The sequence below is a fragment of the Lycorma delicatula genome, chromosome 4 (genome assembly GCF_047948215.1).
Source record: "Lycorma delicatula isolate Av1 chromosome 4, ASM4794821v1, whole genome shotgun sequence".
Lineage (NCBI taxonomy): Eukaryota > Metazoa > Arthropoda > Insecta > Hemiptera > Fulgoridae > Lycorma > Lycorma delicatula.
In genome coordinates this window covers 140,825,237-140,849,130 of record NC_134458.1, presented here as the reverse complement: position 1 = coordinate 140,849,130, position 23,894 = coordinate 140,825,237, and the positions used below count along the sequence as shown (strand labels likewise).

General features: G+C 28.8%; 1 protein-coding gene across 5 annotated transcripts in view; it reads left to right on the top strand.

The window, feature by feature from the left end:
• LOC142323919 (transducin beta-like protein 2) overlaps positions 1–23,894 on the top strand; it is a 254,531-nt gene that overhangs the window by 35,645 nt on the left and 194,992 nt on the right. Inside the window, exon 1 of one of the 5 annotated variants that reach the window (XM_075364285.1) lies at positions 8,124–8,262. The exons of the other annotated variants lie outside the window; for them this stretch is intronic. Coding sequence (XP_075220400.1) covers positions 8,244–8,262 — 19 coding nt within the window. The 5' untranslated portion in view covers positions 8,124–8,243. Of the gene's footprint in view, positions 1–8,123; positions 8,263–23,894 lie in introns of those variants that run through there. 5 annotated transcript variants of the gene reach the window in all.

The following is a 23,894-nucleotide window of genomic DNA, read 5'->3' as shown; positions in this document are numbered from 1 at the left end:
TATAATAAAAACTTTTTTCATGCTATAGGGCTAAAAAGAACATAACTAAAGTATATTTTTATATATAGAGTAAAAAATTAATTGAATTAATTATTTGTAACCGTTAATGAAGATCTAATGACTTTTTTTTATAATCACCACTTTTTAGATGTTTTAAAAACTCTTCTATTTCTTGACTTACTTCTACTTCTATATTGAGTGCTGTTTCTAAGTTAATAATAAGTCAAACTTATTTGAGTACGGTAAGTTTTAACAACGGAGTTATTCCGAAACGCGTCAGCATATAATAAAAGAATAAGGCTAAGAAAGGTAAACAGAACTCAACGTAGAAATCAAGCGTTCTTAGCAGAAAAATAATTATTATCATAATAACAATTTTTTTTACTTCTTTCTAGTTCATAAAACTATTTGTAGACCATCTAATTCTGCAAGACAAAAAATTACTTTAAAATTAAATAAACAGTACTCAGAGGCCCTTAATTATCTCTTTATTCAACTATGACTTTTTTATAAAAATAGAATTCAGTTTCTTTAGTCTTTCATTGTTTACCTGATTCAGAGGACTGTACATTTTTAACATGTTAAATATAAAATTAAGGTAAAACTATTTTTCGTTAAACAATAATCAATTCCAAGAAAAAAGGGAGAGTGTCCTTGGAATTCACCTTTAAGGGAGTTGTAACGGTACTTGCAACTAAATAATTTTTGTGATTTAGTAAAAGTGATTTGTCAATCACTTTTATTTGTATAGGATTGACATTTCCCACTATTGAATACTATATATATTTAAAACTGCCCTCAATTGCGTACCTGTATTAGCGGCGGCGTACATCCGTGCAGATTGCGTGCGAGAGAGAAAGATAGATAGGACGGGTGGAGCGGATGTTGCAATAGGCCTAATAGCAATACGGGAGCAATCTTCGATTTATGATTTTAAAAATAATGTTCCTATTCATTTACACTACTTATCTACTACAAATTTAATAATAAAACTAAATCCTGAACAATTCACGATATTGTAACTTTCTTATTGAGTAAAATATCGAATTTATTTAAAGTTCCTATTATTCTTTGGATAAGAGCCTAAAACCTATCTCAGTAAAGTTTCTTTATATCACCAACCATTGACCCAGGGGGTGGAAAAAATGGAGTTTCGAAGAGAAAAAAAATCATAACTTCCTTAATAGGCACAGTAACGAATCGATTTAAAGTGTTCGTTAGTTCTCTATACATTACCTATAACGTTTGTCTTAAAACTTTTGATTTGACCAACTCTTGCGACAAGGGATGACCAAAATGTTGCTGACATTGTAAGAAGACGGGGCTTGTTGTATACTAAACATGTGAAACATTTTTTCACGTGCAACCATTGTCGTATTGAGTAAATTAGAGTAAAGTTTTTCTTAATTTTAAGGTGGACATATTTTTTATCCTTATTTAGCAGTAGGTCAAATCTACCTCCATCTTCCGGCGTGCCGAAATGGTTTTTTTTTAATTGTAACTATAAACGTAATTTTAAAACATTGTAACAGAAGAGAGATATGGGTCTTATCTCACTAACAGGTACAAAATGAATATTCTGTTGCTATTGCAGTTTGTTTTAGTAGCATTGTAATTGAGTAATTTAGATTATTGTAATTTGTATAATTTCCTTTTTTATTTTCTCCAACCAGTTTTCGAGCTACAAGGGCAAATACAATTACCCCTGCCGTCTTGCCAGGCCTGATGTAGCTACCTGCACAAGTAGTGCGATGTAAGTGTAAATGTTCCGGTAAACATATAGAGTATTCGGCGCTGAATTAAAAAAAAACTAATTTCAATTTTTTATGGAAGGGATAAAAGCTCACTTTTTCTCTTGTTTCTGGTCACAGAAATATCACAAAGAATATGTATGATTTAAATAAAATGTATCTATGTTTGTTGAGTTATATTTTATTAATTTTGACAAAATATGAAGGCTGAGAGAGATTTTATAATTAGATCCTCGTTATTGACACGCATGTTTTGAAAAGAGGTTATTAATATGAATCGTTATCAAATGATTATCTGCCCTGAATCAGCCCCTTTTCACCATCTCCATTTTCTTTTATTCCACGTTGAATTTTTTAAGATCCTGATAGCTGCCATTTTTTTTTATTAGATTGTCAATAATTTTTACTCTTTTCAATCTTTTTTTCATGGTATTCCCAGCCAGATAGCTTTGCTGTTTTAAATTGTTATCTGAAGCTTCTATTCTCGTAAATTTTTTTTATTCTACATTTATCACTTTATCTGTCCATTCATCATCTCTTTCCTTCTCCTCCATGCTCACATTTAAAATTCTCATGCCTTTATTTTTACTTTCCTGCTTAGCGCTATAGCTGTAGAAGGGAAAATATGGAAATCGGTCCAATTTGGGCATATGCGGTTTTCACCGGATCTTTACGTTTTGACACCTTTCTTTCTTTTTCCTGTTTAGCCTCCGGTAACTATCATTTAGATAATACTTCAGAGGATGATGTGTATGAGTGTGAATGAAGTGTAGTCTTGTACATTCTCAGTTCGACCATACCTGAGATGTGTGGTTAATTGAAACCCAACCACCAAAGAATACCGGTATCCACGATCTAGTATTCAAATCCGTGTAAAAATAGCTAGCTTTACTAGGACTTGAACGCTGGAACTCTCGACTTCCAAATCAGCTGATTTGGGAAGATGCGTTCATCACTAGACCAACTCGGTGGCTTAAACTTGTTTTCTTACATTTAATAAATATAACTATGGAAACGCATCAGAAAACATTGTTAACAATTATTATTAATTCTCTATTTTATATCTCAAGATTTTATTATTACTTTCCTATCTGTTATAGAATATGTTATAAGATTTGTAATGGCCGTTTGTGTAGTGCACTGATCTCAATTGCGTTGTTCACTTGGGATCAGTACACTAATTTTATTAGCATATTAATTAGTAACCTCATTATTAATTGAGGTCATTTAAGTCTACGCCAACGCCTTCAGAAAGTCTACCTTCACACATATTCCATTTGTGAAAACAATGGAAAAAGTTCATATAAACATTTGTTCAAAAATTTTCGTTTGCGAGTTATGGCTATGTGAAAGATTTCGCTCGGATTTTAGCTACGCAGGTGAAATGAGATCAAACTGCATTTTTTGGATCCAAAAATTGCAGTTTGATCAAACATAGTTAATTACGGGACAGAAATTAGTTACTTGTTATGGTTTTTGACCTGAAAAATCGAATATAAGAGGTTTCAGCACCGTATCTTTAGTAGTCTTTGGACTAAAAATCCGGAAATTTTCCGGATGTTCGGTGTTAGGTGTCGCTCCCTAAATCACCTTATATCTCCAGAACTATTGGACTGATTTTGACCAAACTTGGTCAGATTACTTTTGTATATGGGGCATTGATGCCATTGAATTTTCAACTTAAAAGTTCAAGGGAGTGAGGCTGTGAGCTAAGTCACCCTCAGTATCTCGAGATTCCGTCTAATGGTCTTTATGTTTCTTAGCAACATTTTTAACAGTTAAAATATCTCTAAAAAGCAATTTTGCAAAATCGCACCCCAACCCCAAAAAATGATCTATATAAACTAGTGGGTATAGTGTGTCATTGGTACTCCTTCTTACCATAAGGAGCGCTAGTATAGCATTGACGTACAGCTGTTGCAGTCGTCTTCTATGTTGTAACGTCGCAGGTGAGAGGTAAAATTAAATAAATGAATATTTACAGTGTAAAAAAGTATTAAAAGTGATCGCTAGTAATGCCACACCCGCGCAATGAAATACGGTATGCGCGGCCGCCATAGTTAGAATCATTGAATTAAACAAAAAAATGTTATATTTATGTAAAATGATAAATATTTTAAATTAAGTTGTGTATGTATGTGTAAGCCGTGCATTAGAAAAAAGCGTCGTGGTGAGTAAATCCTACAACTGTGTTGTTAGCTTTTTTCCTTTATCTAGTAACCAAGTTTCGTATAGATATAGAGCACTATATATAGTGCTCTATACAGAGCACGGTGGGTTTCAATTAACCACACATCTCAGGAATGGTCGAACTGAGAATGTACAAGACTGCACTTCATTTACACTCATACATATCATCCTCATTCATCCTCTGAAGTATTATCTAAACGGTAGTACCGGAGGCTAACAGAAAACAAAGAGAGAGATATAGAGCACTTTAAAAAACTGGTCTTCAAATTTGACTTCATGCAACCGTACAGCAATAGTTTCGTTAATGTGTTTGAAAGAAAAATAAGAAATTAGTTAGATGTTAACTTTTACAAAAAATCTAATGTGGACATCACATAACTTCCTTGTACACCTATTAAATTACATATACGTATTTTTTTTAAATGAGAAGGACATAAAATTTTATTTCATTAATAACTTTTGATATTTCTTAAATATATATATATATATATTTTTTTTTTATTGTTGTTATTGAATTATTATTTATTGTAATTTTTTTTACAATCAGAGGTTAATAATTATTATTTTTTTTGTCTTCAGTCATTTGACTGGTTTGATGCAGCTCTCCAAGATTCCCTATCTAGTGCTAGTAGTTTCATTTCAGTATACCCCCTACATCCCTAACAATTTGTTTTACATATTCCAAACGTGGCCTGCCTACACAATTTTTTCCTTCTACCTGTCCTTCCAGTATTAAAGCGACTATTCCAGGATGCCTTAGTATGTGGCCTATAAGTCTGTCTCTTCTTTTAACTATATTTTTCCAAATGCTTCTTTCTGCATCTATTTGCCGCAATACCTCTTCATTTGTCAATAATTATTAATAAATCAATATATTTAAATTAAAATTAAAAAAAGATTCGAACCGATGTGCCTTTCCCTTTGTAGATCAAAATATTTCATTAATTAAAATTTTATTTGGCTATAAGTCTGGACCAATGAAAATAAGTGCTACATATATCGTTGAAAAGCTCTGTATGAGGCTTATTACTGCAGATAAGAAAAAGTCCAAAATCCAAAGTTTTTTTTTGATTTTGGGTTTCTTTGGACACTTTTGGTCCAGTCGATTGCAATCAAAAGGGGAAGTGCACAACTAGCCGTTACAACAGTACTAAATCAACAATTTCAACATCCTACCGCTAATCGTTTTTGAATTATGCGAGATACATATGTACGTACAGACGTTACGCCGAAACTAGTCAAAATCGATGTTTCCATTGAAATCTGAAAACCCAAATTCACAATACTTTCTTTGCTTCGTACAAGGAAATAAAAATAATACAAATGTTAAGAATTTGTAATGTTTCTTTTTTATATTTTAGTGCAATCTATTTTTTAAGTTTTTGTATCTTTTATTTATTATTTTTTTAAATTAAGTATCAGGAAATTGACAAGTGTACGAATTTAAGCTAATTAATTTTTAAGCAAGTTTTAGAAATTCCTGATTGTGGGGTGATGGTTCTATTTCTAGCATTTCTGGAGAAACATTTAATAAAAATACGAGGTCTGTAAATAAAGTAATGAGACTAGGTTTTTTTTGGTAGCCAAAGTGACACTGTAAAGTTACTACAAACAGGTTTTATGAACAGCTGATTTATATTAGGTATTAATATTTTTATTTAAATGTAAACAAACTTTTCGTTAAACAAGGTTTTATTGTTTGTTACAAAAATGAGTGATACCAATTATGAGCAACATTGTACAATCAAGTTTTGTATTAACTCTGTGATAATGCTACTGAAACTTTTTCAAAATTGAAAAGGGCGTATGGAGATGACGCTCTGTCACGAGCCCAAGGTTTTAGGTGGTTTAAATCATTTTCAGATGGCTGGGAATCGGTTTCGGATGATTCACGCTCCGGAAGACCGTTAACGTCAAAAAGTGACAACAGTGTTGAGCGAATCAGAGACTTGATACGGTATGACCGGCGATTAACTGTCAGAAAGATTGAATTTGAACCATACTACAGTCCATCAAATTTTGATAAACGAATTGGAGATGGAAAAAGTTTGTGCAAAATTGGCCCTAAAAAACCTCACTGTTGAACAAAAACAACAGGATGGAAGTGTGCAGCGATCTTCGAGAGCGAATTGAAACTGATCTTGATTTTCTAAAAAAAAAATGTGATGAATTGTTTTTGGTGATGAATCTCGAATATTTGAGTACGATCCAGAAACAAAATGCCAGAGCAAGGAGTGGCACACTTCAAACGCACCGCGTCCCAAAAAAGCAAAAATGAGGAAATCAAAACCACGTTAATTTGTTTCTTCGATAGTAATGACATTGTTTTTAAGGATTTATTGCCTACAGGGCTGATTGTAAATCAATATGTTTACCGAGAAATTCTTGAAATACTGTTCCCCGCTTGAGACTTGCCTTCAAAGACAACTGGACGCTGCATCATGACAATGCACCTTGTCACACTGCACTCTCAATGTTTGACTTTTTGGCAAAGAAAAACATTCCTGTAGTTTCTCAATCACCTTATCATATGACTTGAGTCCCTGCGACGTTTTCCTATTCTGGACTTTAAAAAATCACCTCAAAGGACACCATTTTGGAACAGTAGAAAACATTTAAAAAATTGGTAAGAAGTAATAAAAATTGAAATTTTAAGCAATGAAAATTGCTATGTAGCACTACTATCAAGAGCGGAAAAACCGTTTGAAGCTTGCTTGGCTTCCCAAGGGAACTATTTCGAAGGTGATAGAGTCCATGTGTAATTGGATTGTAAATAAAACGTTTTTGTGAACCAGTTTCATTACTTTATTTACAGACCTCGTATGTCAAAAGACAGTTCAACTGTAAGAGAACGTAAACACTAATAGGTTTTTTTTTGTAATAGGCGTAATAATTATTTTTTTCAATATTTCATATTAAAGAAATAAATTATTTGCTTTAATAATTTAGGCTGATAGCTAATTTCATGTGTTATATCAATAATCGATTAAGTTTGTTGCTTATAAAAAATGAATGGAATTTCAATACGAACCCTTCTGGATGAATAGACGTTATCAATCTATCAAAAAGTAATCAGAAACTAAAATTACAAATATATTGCGAATTAAAAAGATGTGCCCTAACAACATACAGTCGTGTTATAAAAAAGAATTTGTTTTTTATAATATATAAAATATGTATTAATAAAGAACATGACAAAAATCTACGGAACTAAAAATTAATATCTTTATTTAATTTTGTTTTTTTTAAGATAAATTAAAAACAAACAGTATGAACAGATCTACTAATTTGAAGCCGATTATATAAAGTTGAAATCTAAAGAAAAATTGGAAATGTTTTTTATATTTTTATTTTTTTTAAGAACGTGAAATTTATGAAAAAAAAAGAAAAAAATTTTTCCCTCTTTATTTGTTTTTCTTAAGTTAGTTTAATCTTCTTAAAGTATATATTATTTGTAGTAAATAATATTTAATTTATTCTTTCTATTGGTTTTCTGTGAAGTCTGTCGTAAGCAGTATTCATTAACAGGAATTTCATTAACTATTTTAATAAATTTTTATACAATATTATTAAAGATTAATCTATTTTATTTTTAATTAAACTTTTTTTTCAGATTTATAATAAAGCAAAACTGATACAGGCTGTTTCTGACAAACAGGTAGGCGATGTCCTTCCTTGGTATAATCAAGGATCATTTTGCATAATAGTAGCTGTGGTGTAAGGCAGTTTTGTTAATTTATACCCTGCTACATTTTTTTATTTATCCATTCTGGCAACTACAGATGATGCCCCATTACTATCGATCTAGTCCATTTTTATTATTTATGAGCCAAGGAATACTTCCAAGCCTGACTATGATTCGAACTTAGAACTTTTAACACGGGTGACACAGATGAACCACTTTATCGCCACAATACATATCGGTGTTTGTTATTATTTCCGGTGTAGGAAGTAATTTCGTTACTATTACGTTGGTTATTGACATTTATTGTGTCATACATATTACTGCGTAGATGATTAGGAAAAATTTGTGACTAATGAGAAATATGAACCTTCAATGATTCATTTGCATTGTTTACCGATTTGTGTTATTTTTCTTATATATATAGACTGTTGTTTATTCGTAAAGCTTATTGTTTAACATATTTATCATCAGGTGGTTTCTCAAAACATTTATATACCTACTTTTAATTAGTAATCATATATGTATACAATTGGCTACTACAGTTTTATTTATAAACGGTATTTGTGTGTTTTTAAAAATATATTTTGATTATTTAAATTTCTACAAAAGCATATTCGATGGAAATTTTAAACGGAGGTAAGTGGATTACATATAAGATTAAAATGACAATATTTTTCTTTTTCTGTATTATTCTTTCTTATTTAAAAATTGTGTGCGCCTATTTGATATGTTTTCAAAAAAATCTCTTTCGTCACACCGGAAGACGGAGGTAGTTTCACCGTTGCAAAGTAGGGATAAAACATATCACCTTATAGTTAAGAAAAACTTCAAACTTACTCAATACGACAATAGTTGTATGTGAAAAAAGTTTCACATATTTAGCATACGACAAGCCCCGTTTTCTTACAATTTCAGCAAGATTTTCGTCATCACTTGCCGTAAGGGTTGGTCAAATAAAAAATTGTTTTAGATAATATTTAGAGGACTAACGACTACCTAAAACCGTTTCGAAACTGTGCCTATTAGGGAGGTATGAAACCCAATTTTTTCCACCCCCTGGGTCAATGGTTGGTGATATCAGAAATCTTTACTTAGATACGTTTTAGGCTCTTATCCAAAGAATAATAAGGACTTTAAAAACGAATTCGATATTTTATTTAATAAGAAAGTTATAGCGAGCGATATTTTGTTTTTTCGGAAAAGCCCCTCCCCCATGGTCCGAGTTTGCCCATTAACGAACTCAACCGAGATTTTGGATTGCTATATTTTATGTATCAATATGAAAGTAAAATAACGACAGTCCATCGTGTCTAAGGAAGCAGAAAGTCGTCCAAAATATGGAAGAAAAAGTCAAAGAAATAAAGAATTAATTTTTTAAGGAAATATATTCGTCTGAAATTGTATTTGCTTAACTATTTATTAAATATTTGAACATTCAGAATATTATATGTATAACTTAAAACGTTAAGAAAAATGTATAATTATTTTAAAAGTTTTCAAGAAAATATTTAAATAATATTAAAACTCTTTGAACGATAATTAATACTAATATTTAAAAATACGGAATCGTTTCACTCACGTTTAAAGGAACGTTTTACAAAGACCACCGTGTTTAAATAATTTTTTAGATATCAGTTAGAATTTTAATCAGATTCTTATATCAAATAGAAAAGTTTTAGAATTAAGGATCCTGTAACCAGGCATCGAAATTACTTCTGAAAAATAAAATAAATAAATATCGTGAATTATTTAGGATTTTTTTTATTATTAAATTTGTAGTAGATAGATAAGTAGTGTAAATGAATAGGAAAATTATTATTAAAATCATAAATCGAAGAATGCTCCCGTATTGCTATTAGGCCTATTGCAACATCCGCTTCACCCGTCCTATCTATCTTTCTCTCTCGCACGCAATCTGCACGGATGTACGCCGCCGCTAATACAGGTACGCAATTGAGGGCAGTTTTAAATATATATAGTATTCAATAGTGGGAAATGTCAATCCTATACAAATAAAAGTGATTGACAAATCACTTTTACTAAATCACAAAAATTATTTAGTTGCAAGTACCGTTACAACTCCCTTAAAGGTGAATTCCAAGGACACTCTCCCTTTTTTCTTGGAATTGATTATTGTTTAACGAAAAATAGTTTTACCTTAATTTTATATTTAACATGTTAAAAATGTACAGTCCTCTGAATCAGGTAAACAATGAAAGACTAAAGAAACTGAATTCTATTTTTATAAAAAAGTCATAGTTGAATAAAGAGATAATTAAGGGCCTCTGAGTACTTTGTTTATTTAATTTTAAAGTAATTTTTTGTCTTGCAGAATTAGATGGTCTACAAATAGTTTTATGAACTAGAAAGAAGTAAAAAAATTTGTTATTATGATAATAATTATTTTTCTGCTAAGAACGCTTGATTTCTACGTTGAGTTCTGTTTACCTTTCTTAGCTTTATTCTTTTATTATATGCTGACGCGTTTCGGAATAACTCCGTTGTCAAAACTTACTGTACTCAAATAAGTTTGACTTATTATTAACTTAGAAACAGCACTCGACATAGAAGTAGAAGTATGTCAACAAATAAAAGAGTTATTCAAACATCTAAAAAGTGGTGATTATAAAAAAAAGTCATTAGATCTTCATTAACGGTAACAAATAATTAATTCAATAAATAAGTTTTTACTCTGTATATTAAAAAATAATGGAGTTATGGCTTTCTTCTTAGCCCTATAGCATGAAAAAAGTTTTTATTATAGTAAAGTTATAGCGATATTTTAGTTTTTTCGAAAAAGCCCCCCTCATTCCCACCTCTACGGTCCGATTTTCCTCATTAAAGAACTCTAACTAGATTTTATGTCGTTATATTTTATGTATCAATTTGAAAGTGATTGACGTAAAATTACGGCAGTAATTTACATACTTACATTTTACATACATAGATATATAAATATATATATATGTATATAAACGTTGACGTGACAGTGATTTTGGCGTCTGGGGGATGTGAAATGGGAAGTTATGTCAAAGGTTTCTGGAAGTCCAATCATGGTATCCGTTACAATAAGTAGCTTTCTTACGAAATCTACCTAAAATGTACTACGATACGAAATTAGAACATTGTTAAATGTTTAAAATATTTTTTGAGAAAAAAAAGCACCTCACTTTTTAAGTATTTTTTGTTGTCTCAATAAATTTTCTCCATATATTTTGATTTTTAACGTCTAAAACTTTTTAGATGAGGCTGTATTGTTAAGGATTTTTTTTTATTATTAAATTTGTAGTAGATAGTTAAGTAGTGCATTTTAGAAGTCATAGTGTAAACGAATAGGAAAATTATTATTAAAATCGTAAATTGAAGATTGCTCCTCCCGTATTGCTTTTAGGCCTATTGCTGCAACAACATATCTTTAAATATTTTATTTTTCACTAACTTAAAGCGCATTTTTTACGATTAAGATTAATAGTTAAATTTATTGTTTAAATTATAAACTACAGATAAATATGTCTTGTTTTCTTATCAAATTGTTTATTCGTTTAATAAATTTTGCAAAATTCATTGATTTTTGTACTTTTTTTACAAAGCTACATTTTAAGATAGTTGATGTAGCAATAAAATGAGTATATATGTTTTTTTTTACTAAATTTGCCATTGGTTTTTTTAAAATTCCATCGCAACCTTCTAAAATTGTTTTTTTCTTTTTGAATTGGGCACCTTAGAACCACAATAAATAATATCTTAATCATTTTTTTACTTTTGACTTACTTTCTTCCATTATTTCTTCATATTTTTGCTTTCTTCACTAATCTGTAATCATATTTATTTTTTTAATTTTACTGGAATCCCTGGTTTTCTAAAATAATATTTCTAGATTTATTTCTATGTAAGATTTTTTCCGTGATACTTCCAGAATATTCAGGGTAGGTGGGAAATAAAATACAACATACGGACCAAAACACAAACGTATACTGAGTCGCTTCTGTTTCCTGATCGGACGGCGGTTGGTCAGCGTCTATCTCTCAGGTTAGGCGACTTTATTTCATACTCTAGGGCTAGCAACTATAGTTTTATTTCTGAAAAGAGTTTATTTCTTTACCACAACTTAATTTAATATCTTAAGTACGATGGAAACGTCTTTGGATAAAAACACTTCAGGGGGTAACTCTGTAGAGGTATTCTCCGCCACGAGAAATGGTGCTTAAGGATTTAAGGAAGTGGTGCTTAGGATTTCTTTAATTGGGCTTAATAATTCTGGAGTACCCAAACCAACATGCCACAGAGAGAAATCGGAGTCTCGTGGAAACCATTTTAAGAGCAGAACAACAAACGTAAATTACACTGAAACCATAAACATAAACCCGCTTTTGAAAATCGGTAAATAAAAACAGTTTACATATACCTTAAATCAAGAGAATATAAGGATTTTAGTGTTACATAAACTAGATTTACAGATGAAAGAATCTCTGAATCAGGTAGCTATAGAATTTATAAATGAAATACAATAAAATTTTATAAAGAACAATACAAGAAGTTTTTATAGAACTTCTAAAGTAACATAAAGATATATCATCCTCCAAGTTTATGTTTAAAAATGGTGATAATTTTAAAATTGTAGCCTGTCGTTTTAAAAATCTACTGAACTGTGAAGAACTAAAAGAAACCCTTACAAAAATTGAACCCATAAAAAAATATGAAAATTTTAAAGTTAGAAAATAAAGGGTAAAAATTTCAAAATCAATTATTTGTCCTTTGCAGATAATCTGAGAATTTTGTCCCGGATATTAAAATTGCAGAAATTGAAATTAATCTTTTAAAAATGTTAGTTGAAAAAACAGATTTACAAATCTCTTTTCAAAAAATTGAACTTATAATAAATATTAAAAATGTTCCAATGACATTAAAAATCGAATATGGAAAAATTAATAAAGTAAATAAATTTAAATATGTAGGTGAAATAAGTAATTCAAAAGCTAATGGAAAATCAGTTTCCAGAAAAATAAAAATTAGGCATTATAATTCAGTTATTAGACGTGAATGTTACCTCGGATTGTTTGTGTATGAATAAGATTGACGAAATTGAAGAGCCAGAGAAGAAAATATAACATTATTAGGGCCAATTAAAATTGAAGAGATAAGTGGAGGATTAGAAAAAATGAAGAGATCTGTAAATTTAATGAAAGATGTTATAAGGGGAAAAAGCCTGGTGTTTTTTTTACTTCCCTGTTCGATTTAAAGAAAGTATTGTGATCGAGAAAAATTTCGGTTTTCAGATTTCATCGGTAATATCCTTTTTGACCATCCCCGAATCCATTTTGACTAGTTTCGGTGTGACGTCTGTACGTAAGTATGTGCGTTCGTATGTATGTCACATAACTCGAAAACGATTAGCCGTAGGATGCTGAAATTTTGGATTCAGGACTGTTGTAACATCTAGAGTTGTGCAGCTCCCCTTTTGATTACAACCGACTGGACCAAAAGTGTCCAAAAACCCCAAAAATTAATAAGAAAAATGGATTTTGGTCTTTTTCTTAACTGCAATTATAAGCCCTCATTGAGAGCTTTTCAACGATATATGTGGTTCTTATTTTCATCGGTTCCAGACTAATAGACAAATAAAATTTTAATTAATGAAATATTTGGATCTTAAAAGGGGAAGGCACATCGGTTCGAATCCGAGATTTTTTGACGTCTTTTTATTTCCGAGCATTGGCATCTTCCGAAATTGAAAAACAAAGATAATTTTTTAATATTTATTATTAATGTTTTTTATTTTGTCTAATTTGTTTTTACGTAAATTAATGTAAACAAATATTAATATTATTTGTCAATTATATTTATTAATATTATATTTTAAACGTACACGTATCACGTATTTTGCGGCATACTTTTGTTATGAATGCACCTAAATTACATTGCTTTTTTTTTAGTATTCCCAGATAAATTTGATTTGCGGCCGGGCAGTATTTTCGAACGTAATTAATATGGGAATTGAATAAATGTGTGCAGTCATACAAAGATTAGATACATTAAACATTTTGAAGCAGATTGAAAAACGCTCAAAAATCGTTTTAAAAAATGATATTGTGCGTTTGTAATTTAATTCAAGAACTATTTTGTGTAGTATTTTCTTTGTATGGAGGAATTGATGTAGTCTTTTTACGTAAGGGGTTGATAGACGATTATTTTATGCAATATAACAAGAACATTGCGTGATTAGTGTGGAAGATAAAGTGAAAGTATTTTCTGGGAAATACCAATAAATTTTGGATTAGAATTACAGGTTCTTGAATTTATAAAAATTTATTACCTATCACATACGTGTAGTAAACTAAATCTTGATGTTGATTGTTTTTAAATTGGCGCAAACCTTTAAAAGCTGAAATTTAAAAAAGAATTGAACATTTATAATGTTTTTATTTTATATTTATAAGTTTTTGTTACGTGAATTTGTATGTTTTAAAACAAAACGTTTATATTAAGAGATTTCTTAAATAGATTTTATAAAAAAATTATTTGCTTTATTAGTAATTAGTGAACACGCACGCGCTATTTTGTGTAATTAACGAGGTTCCAGATTATTTTTTAGGATCTTTAAAAAAATTGTTTTTTTAATAATACCAAAATTACAAGACTTGTAAGACAAAACTGGTTTGTCTTACAAACTTCTGCTTATTCAGTTAAAATCGCTATTCCTTGATTTTTTTTATTAGTTAAATGTTAAGAATTTAATAAAATATAACAAATTATTAAACTTAACCAAATCCTTATGAAGATTGAATCAAAATGAAACTTTAAAAACATTTTTAGCTTTATTTGTTAATCTTAAGAAGAGGCTGAATTTTGGTAAAGAAGTTAACAGAACCTGTATATAGTTAATCAACTATTTAAAAATCAGAAAATGTATGGGTAATTCCTTTTATTCGTAAAACAAGATCTTTTAAATAATCAATTCTACAATGCTCAGAACCTGTATATAGTTAATCCCCTATTTAAAAAATAAGGAAATGTACGCGTAATTCCTTTTATTTGTAAATCAATATCTTTTAAATAAACAATTCTACAATGCTCAGAACCTGTATATAGTTAATCCCCTATTTAAAAATCAGGAAATGTATGTGTAATTCCTTTTATTTGTAAATCAATTTCTTTTAAATAAACAATTCTACAATGCTTTCAATTATAAAATTGAAAGCAACTAAAGCAACCGAAATTACGGGTTTTATTTACTGTATATAAAGCATATGTCAAAGATATTTGCCTCTTTACTTTTGGTTTGCAAATTTATTCCGAAAAAAACAATTTTTTTAAAGATATTATCCCTTGAATTTAATAGGAGAAAACAAATGTAGAGGAATATTTTCGTTAAAATACCTGTCATTAATCTGTAGGAATTCTTGGAATGTTAACTTCTCTTGTATTAAATTATTTTCAAGCAAGTAAATTGCTTTTCAGGCAAGTAAATTAGAATTTACTTGCAAATTAAATTACTTGCAAGTAAATTAGAAAAGATTGCAGAATTATATCATCTGATATAGAAAATGTATATCCATTTATATTATTAAAAAAAATAAAAATTCTAGAAAAAACTAAATGAGGAGAAAAATAAATAATAACTTGAAAATAGAAATATTAAAATTTTAGAAACAATTCTTCAACAAAACAATTTAAATTTATTAATAAAATATATAAAACGAAGGATAGACTAGGCATGGACAATCCATTATCAGCTATGCTAAGCGAAGTATTCCTGCAAATTATGGAAGAAGAAAATGTACCAGATATCATGAAAAATACAGTTGCTTAGATTATATTAGATACGTGGATGATTCTCTATTAAAATTAAAAAAATAAATAAATAATGAAGAAAAAGTGTTTAAAAAATGAACAAATTTCACCATAACATTAAATATACCATGGAAAAAAAAGACGAAACTATTTATTTTTTTGACCTAACAATAAAAAGAATTAATAACTGGATACAGAAATTAAACTTATACAGGTAACGACATATATTACGATTTGAATCACCCAATTTAGCAAAAAATAAGTGGCATTTAGATACATGATAGATAGACACATAAATTGCCATTAAAGAAACCAACATATAAAAAGAGGTAAAGATCTTTTTCATATAGCAAAAAATAACGTATAAAAAATAAATGATCAGAAAAATTAATAAAAATAGAAATAAAAGTAAAATAATAAACCATAATGAAAACTTTAAGTGAAGTAAATTAATATTTATGTGAAAAGAAATTTACCCGATTAAACAATTCTTTAGTAAAAATGGCTATAAATACAAATAATACACCAAAATGATTTTTCGTAGTAACATAGAAGAAAAAAATGTATACAACAGAAGTAATAAGTATATTCAGAATACAATGTAAATGCAATGCAACATACATTGGACAAAGAGGAAGAAAATTAAGACTTATCGAACACATGAGATCTTTTAAAAAAGTTTATATTCTAATTATGCAACGCATTTAATAAAAGAAGGACATACTCCAATGAAATTAATTCACAATTGTATTAAAGGAAAAACAATCGACAGTTTAGAAAATTTAGAAATCTTCAAATTAAAAAGTAACAAAAATATCATAAATGAACAGATTAAAAATCAAGCGGATGTCCATTTCAAGAACCTCAATTTACTGAAGCAGGAAATAGATAAATAAAATTAAAAGATAAGTATAACGTCAATAACAAATAAACAAGAAGGCCAGTAAGGCGTGACGTCAAATAAATGGAAGGGCGTTCACTAAACGTTGTATATAAAGACTAACAAAATTTAAAAAATGACCGTACAATAAGTTTTAACAATGAAGTTATTCCGAAACGCATCAATGTATAAAAGAATGAACCTAAAGTAAGGTAAACAGTACTTAACATAGAAATAAATTAGCTTACTTTGGTCTTTTAGGTTGTTAATACCCACTAAGGAACCCCAGAAAGTACAATCCCAAACAGTTTTCTTTTTTTTGTCGGCCCCTCTTTTCAAATGTTTGTTTAAAAAAGGTAAATGCTCGAGGAATAACTACGAGAAGATACAAAACACTTGCAAATGCCTGAATAATTTCATCTATTTTCTTGTTGTTACTATCCGAATAAATATGCAATGTGGTGTTGGGGAATTAATAACTCCGAAACGGAATAATCAGATTTTACGTTGAATTCACAGTTTTTCCCATTTTCAGTTTTATATTTGGTGGTTGCTTTCAAATATTTTGTTTCTTAAATAAAATGTGCTTTTTTGTAGGTGAATTAAAAGAAGAATCCAGTTGTAGAACGAAATTTTAGAATGCTCTAGATTGGGTGATTCTAACTAGCGAATTCTAAAGGAATTTGTCCTTCAAATCTCAAACAGTTGGGTCATAGTTTTCTAATTACTTCTATCAAATTTCGAGTGTTTAATTTTTATACTTTTCGCCCTTTTTAAGTTCTATCAACTCTGTAATTACAATTCCTAGTAAACTTTGTCGCACAAAGTTTAATCGATTTACTACGAGTTCAATCTAACAAATAAAATGTTCAAATATACTTAATATTGGCAGTTTTCTAAAATTCTTTTCGTCGCATAGGTATACCGGATGGTACGATATGTAGAGAAGGAGACCCGGTATTGCAAATTCTTTGTTGTTATTGGAAAATCAGTTGATGCAGGAAAGTCAATTTTAATATTTATTTGCTCTAAATAAAAATATTGCATTTAATAACCTTAATGAGTTTGATTTTTTTGTTTTAATTATTCGCCGTATTTAATCTTGTTTCTTATTCTTTAATTCGTAATATTTTTTTTTAACGAAAAAGATCACTAGTTCATACGTTAAAAAAGGTATTAAAATCCTTTATATGATTTTTGGAATGAACATTTTAAAATTTACTCCATGTCATTATGATTTGTAATTGTGAAGTTAGCAGAACTTTATAAAAAAAAGAAAGTAAAATACAGGAAACCATAAACTTTACGCTTTGAAATTTGGCAATTTATTTAAAAAAAAAAAAAAAAAAACTATGGCAAAAAATCCTTTAAGATTAGAAAGAATTCTGCTGAAAAATGTTAATTTACAATTACCCAAAGTAGGGTATTGTAAAATGTTGCCCAAAAAGTGGCTTCTTTGTTGAATTCACCTAAAAACATCTCATATAAGGAAGAAATAATAAAATGTTTTGAAGGCATCCTTAATTATAAAATTTAACGGCTAAACATTGGTTTATGAAATATAAAAATTTGAGTACCTTTTTGAAAATTTTGACCGCACATATTTATTCGGATAGTAAAAAGTGAATTATTATATATAGTCCAAGGATTAAACTTTTTAAATATTTGTTTGGTTTAGTCTCTTATCTATTAAGTTTTTATCGTTCTGCAAATGGACATCCGACAGGATGCCAATCTAATCTATTTCTTATTTTATTGATTGCTTTTTATGTTTTAGAAACATGTTTAGAAATAGCTTTTTTTGTTTTAATCCGTCGCCGTATCAGTGGAATCTATTTGCTATTATTATTCATTTAGCATTTTACTAGAAAAGATTTACGCCAATAAAATTTAATAAATGTTCGTACGAAATGATTTTGAAATATCGTATAGAGAGCTCTGTTTTCTGTAGTTTTTATCGGAGATGATTTTTGCAAATTACTCCAAGAAATAAACTGAACTAATTGTTTTATTAATTAGTGTTTATTTTATCTCCATCAAATTTAAAAGATCGTTTCACCAATTACTATTATTTCTATTCACCTCGTAAGTTAAATACCACATAACATTATATTTTATAAAATGAGAAATGTCAAGTGATTTTTTTTCTTTAGCAAGTTAAATATCATAATATTAAAACTATAAATCTATTTCTGTTTAAAACTACTTTAAAAAATATTTGGAGAAAAATATATTACATACTCGGAATATCTTTAAAATAAGCATAAAATTGTAATAAAAATGACAAATGTATGATAAATTAAAAGTATTCAAGTCTGCAGTAAAAAGCAACACAATAATGTAAATATAATAAGAATGAAGTCGCATAAAAACAAAAAATAAAATGTTATAATTAAAAAAATAAAAGTATAAAAACAAATTTATTACTAAAAACATCATCAGTTACCATTATGGTTTTTATTTACGAACATCAAAGTCTAATCAGCGTTAAAAATCGGGTGGGGCTGTGTCGGGCATACGGCCGTTGGTTTAACGTGAAACTTTACAGACCTTGGATGAAGTTCCTCCGACCTGTAGTTAAATAGGAGAGCGACTCCTCCAACGTATTTTTTTGAACAAAGCTGAAAGTCTTCTATGGAAAATTTTAGTTCCTTTATTTGGCTATCTCTACAGATAAATTGGTCGGTCTGTAAGTCAGCGAGCTACGTTTAGTGTATTGGATTGAAATAAAAACGAGACACTGACTGCGTACTAAATTTAATTTTAACTTAAAACAGGCACTAAATGGTACATAATATTTATTTCGACTAATATTCGACGACAATTTTGTTCAGCATTGGTCTGTGATATGAGAATTAAGAGACATAAGGTATAATAAGCAGCGGTAGAGGTGGTCTTGCCGTCGCCGCCGTTTACTGAGCGCGCCGTGCCAGCTCTGGGACACTCCCGAAACAGTCTCGCGCGTTCGGCACCGGACATTGGGGTACTTGTGCGTGGCCCATAACATCCCCTTTCCAACGATATGCGTAATGTATATTTCCGGCTGGCTTTTACGCGGGCTGAGGCTGACATATTGAATTTTTATATTTTTTTGCAAGTTTACTAATTTTTTACACAGATATTGTCCAAAATACACTTATTATTACTTAAATCTATCTATCTCGACAAACTCTAAACACAAACACACGAATCACCGCGCTATCACGTCTGTCTTGAGCTACTCTGAATGGAAATGAGCGAGAGCGCCAGTTTTGACCGATCTGCGCTGTACCCTCCTCACCAACTCCCTCTTCAGTGACGCAAACTCAAAGTCGTATGGGCGAGCTGACCATGTAAATTATAAAATGACACCGGATTTACGTCTCTGAGAGTAATAGTTAGGGAGTTATTAAGACAGGACGATGTAGACCTTTTCTTTACGCTTCCAATTTTTGTTCTAGTACTCGTATGTTTCGATGTGATTTTAAAGACGTTTCACGTCAAAATTTGCATATTTTTTTACATAATTATTGATACATGACCCACTTTTATAGATGATCATTACCAGTAATATTATAATTATTTTTTAACGTAGTAAACAGAAAATTTAATTTTTTCAATGTTAGTGTTAGAACAATTAAATCTGTTGTAATAAGCGTTGATTAATTTCGTGTGACATAGCCGTATTAATTTAATATATAAAGTACTGAGATTTTTATTTTAAAAAAAGAAGAAAATACTAATTTCTAGAATTTTACCGGAGTGATTTTAACAAATTTGTTTTGTTTGAAACATTTTCTTGGGTATATTTTTCAGAAAATAAAGTTTTTTCAAGATAAATTTACTAGCATACCGGAAAACCTACCTAATTCCTTAACCGTTAAAAAATATCGAACCGATTCTTTTCATTTAATCGATTTTCTGATTCGGAACCTTAATAACATTTTGTGTCAAAAGGTAAACTTCTTAAAATTTTCTTGCTTAAAAAGTCTTTTGAATTTGTAATGACGGCACTTTCCTGTTCCTACTTATAAAATTAAATATCCTTTGTTATTTGTATTGAGCTGCTTATCCCCAAATGAATCAACCCTCAACTATTTTTGTCAAGGTTTACATTCCATCCAAGCTAGTGTGTTATTTCAGACGTTTGTTTATTTCAAATACAGAAATCTATATAAAGGGTATTGTATATTAAGGAATGTTTCAACATGTTTCACCGATTTATAAATTTCACTTTTATGTTTACATTTTATATATATATATATATATATATATATATATAAACATATATATATATAAACATATATATATATATATATATATATATACATATATACCCATAAAAAAAAAGATAAAATAAAACTATAAAACAAAGGGAAGGAAACTCGAAACATGAAAAAGAGTTTATATCCATTTTCCTGGGAAGATTAGCATCCTGATAACAATGTCGTATTTTGCAATTTAAAGAAAGAAACTATCTATAATAGTTTTGTAGAGCAATTGTATATTTTTGTGCAATGGATATTATTATTATTAGTTACATAATTATTTGTGATTAGCGTACAAAATTACAGAAGTCTCAATGTAATTTCTGTAATGTTTTTCTGTGATCCCGCATTATCAGTTGCTTATTTTAGACATAAATTGTACATTTTAGATTTATTAACTTTTCTTGAATGGTTTTATATTGAATATTTATCAGGGTGATTAAAAAGTGTATATATATATATATATATATACACACACACACATACACATCAAAGAATATTAATTAACTTACTGAAGGCTATGACGTGTTATGCTGGTCTTAATGATAAATAGAAGGTTATTAATTAGTTGTATTAAAACTAAATGTGGCCAATGAAGAGGTTTAAGTATTTAATTAGCTATAAGTATTTTATTTTCCGACCATTTTGGCTGAAATTTTGCATAGTCAACAATAGTAATCACAAATGATGTTTGTGTGAACTCGTGTATGTTTTTATACTTACAATAAGACAACCATTTAAAATTAAATACTATTCTTAAACAGTTTAGGAGATACTTTACAGTAATAATGTAGAATTATTTATAAAGTTAAGCCCTACCTCCTTCTTTAAAACAATTATGAAAAAAAATATGCAAAAACATTCAACTACAATTCTATGGTTTGAAGGAAAGGTTAATAATTTTAATAATAATATACGCTGAAATTTACAAGTGGTATTTAAAAACTTTTTATACGGGTATTTTTAGTAGGATCAGTAAATATTATTCATTATAAATATATTGATTGTACTTCAATATAAAGTATTGTCCTTGAATTCAGTATAAATATAATTGCTATATACTGTGCATCACAATAGACTGCAGTAAGATCTTAATGTATACATTGCTAGCAAGGATACGTTCATTGTCATGCATTAATAGAAAAAGCTAGAGATAATTGAGGATAAAAGTGATAGTATGAATGTTTTAGCTAAAACTTTCTTTGTGGATCAGTTAAGATAGCTGAAGACTTATTTTTTTTTTTAATCAGTGACAAGCACATCATTGTTTTGATGTCATAGTTTTCATCTGTGCCCAATAATACTAAATTCAATAATTGTTATCGTAGCCATTGTTTTCAGCTTCCTAACACTTTTAAAACTTTAAACTTTGTTGTGACTTTTAATTTTGCAACCCGTGTTGCATTTAAAGTACAACTTTTTAAAAACATTTTCTGATCTTTAGTAATCTCACTTCCAAAATCTACTGATGCATTAAACTGTTTAAAAAAGCCTCTCTGTTGCTGTTTAATAATTATTCTTTGCTGTTCATGTTGTATAAAATTTCATCATATTATTTTTAAATGGTCGATTCTTACCGCATATAACGGTTGAAATATTTATATCGCTCGCCCAAAATCAATAGTTGATCGCATTTTCCAGCCACATGTTTTCTTATCTTGATCTTTAATATGATGACTGTGGAGTCAGGATTATTATCATATTACATTTTGCAAATAAATTTCTCGATTAAATTTCTCGGATTCTAAGCGGATTGCATCTGGTTAAATATCAGTTGATTGTCCATACTTTTTTTTCTTTAGCTCTTACTACAATTCCACTTTTGATTTTTGTTTGTTTTGATTATTATATAAATATACTTTATTTATTGTATTTTGTTGTAGTGTAGCTTAATAACGGAAGTAAAATTAACGTAAAAATTTTCAGCAAAAAGTATTTGAAATAATAGTGTTTACATTACGTTATTTTTTTATTAGGCTAAATGATCAACTTGTAACTATATGTAAAACTTTGTTTACATGATTGAAATTTCAATTACTTTTCTGATAGGATAGTATTATTTTATACGTTTTTTGCGTGACCTTGTATAAAGAGTGAAATTTTGATCTAAATAAGATTAGTGATTCATGTTAAAGTATATTTATTTTGTATAATATACAATATTATTATTATAAAATATATATTTACTTTTTGTATGATTCATGATAAAGTATATTTACTTTATCATGAATCGTATATAAATGTATTATTAGCAATTCTGATTTTTCTTATTAAAGGAATAAAACAACATTGTTAGTTGAACTTTTATGACCATATTATATTTTTTGTTTGAAAAAAACTGTAATAACTTTATTACAAAAAAAAATATTATTTTTTTGTTGATTTCTTTCACTAGTTTTTCCATTTAAAATTCTTATAAATAACTATGTCTTAATCTAATCTTTATAATGCAGGCTTAGCTGAACAATTATACTGTGGTTGTTAAGTTTCTGTATTAATTGCTAAAGAAAATAACAATTTTTTTCCATTAATTGGTTTTTAACAGATTGTATGTAAACAATTTAAATATATTGTTTTGAATTACACTTACTTCAGTGAAAAATATTAAATGTTGTAGATTTAAGAGCCAATGTGTGTTGTGATACTTGTCTTTAAATGTTAATTTAAAAAAAATTTGAAGTGGAATTTAAATAAAAGTGTATATCATTAAAAATTAAAAAAGAAGTTTTGAACGCTGTTTATTTATTAAGTTAATAAATCTAAAAGCTGATCTTTTGAAAATCTGTAATGATGAAATCGTAGACATTTCAACATTATTGTTTTCCGTACATGATCTAAGTCAATAGAAATTAGTCTAATTTTCTTATAAAATCCCAATTCTTGAAAACATATTTTAAAAATTATTTCACTTTTGGTATTAAGAAAAATCTTAATCAATGTTACCAAACGTCCGATGTCAAATGTTTGTAACAATATAAAGTTTGAATTTTTTAATATTTATAATAAACATGGAAATTCAAATATACTTAGTAATTGTTGATAAATTGGCAGGAGCAAATGTAATTGTCTCATCAAATAGAAGATCAGGTTAAATGATTTGGCAGTGAAATATTGTAATAATGATCGTTTTTCATTATCATTATTTTTATTCCATCTTTTTTCGGTGTACTTTCTTTCAGTGTTAATAATTTAAACATTTTTACTTGCCGGTTCTGTAAAATGTAGTATATTCATTATTTTTTGTATTAAAAAACGATTAGCCGTAGGATGTTGAAATTTTGTTTTTAGGACTGTTGTAACATCTATTTGTGCACCTCCCCTTTTGATTGCAATCGACTGAACCAAAAGTG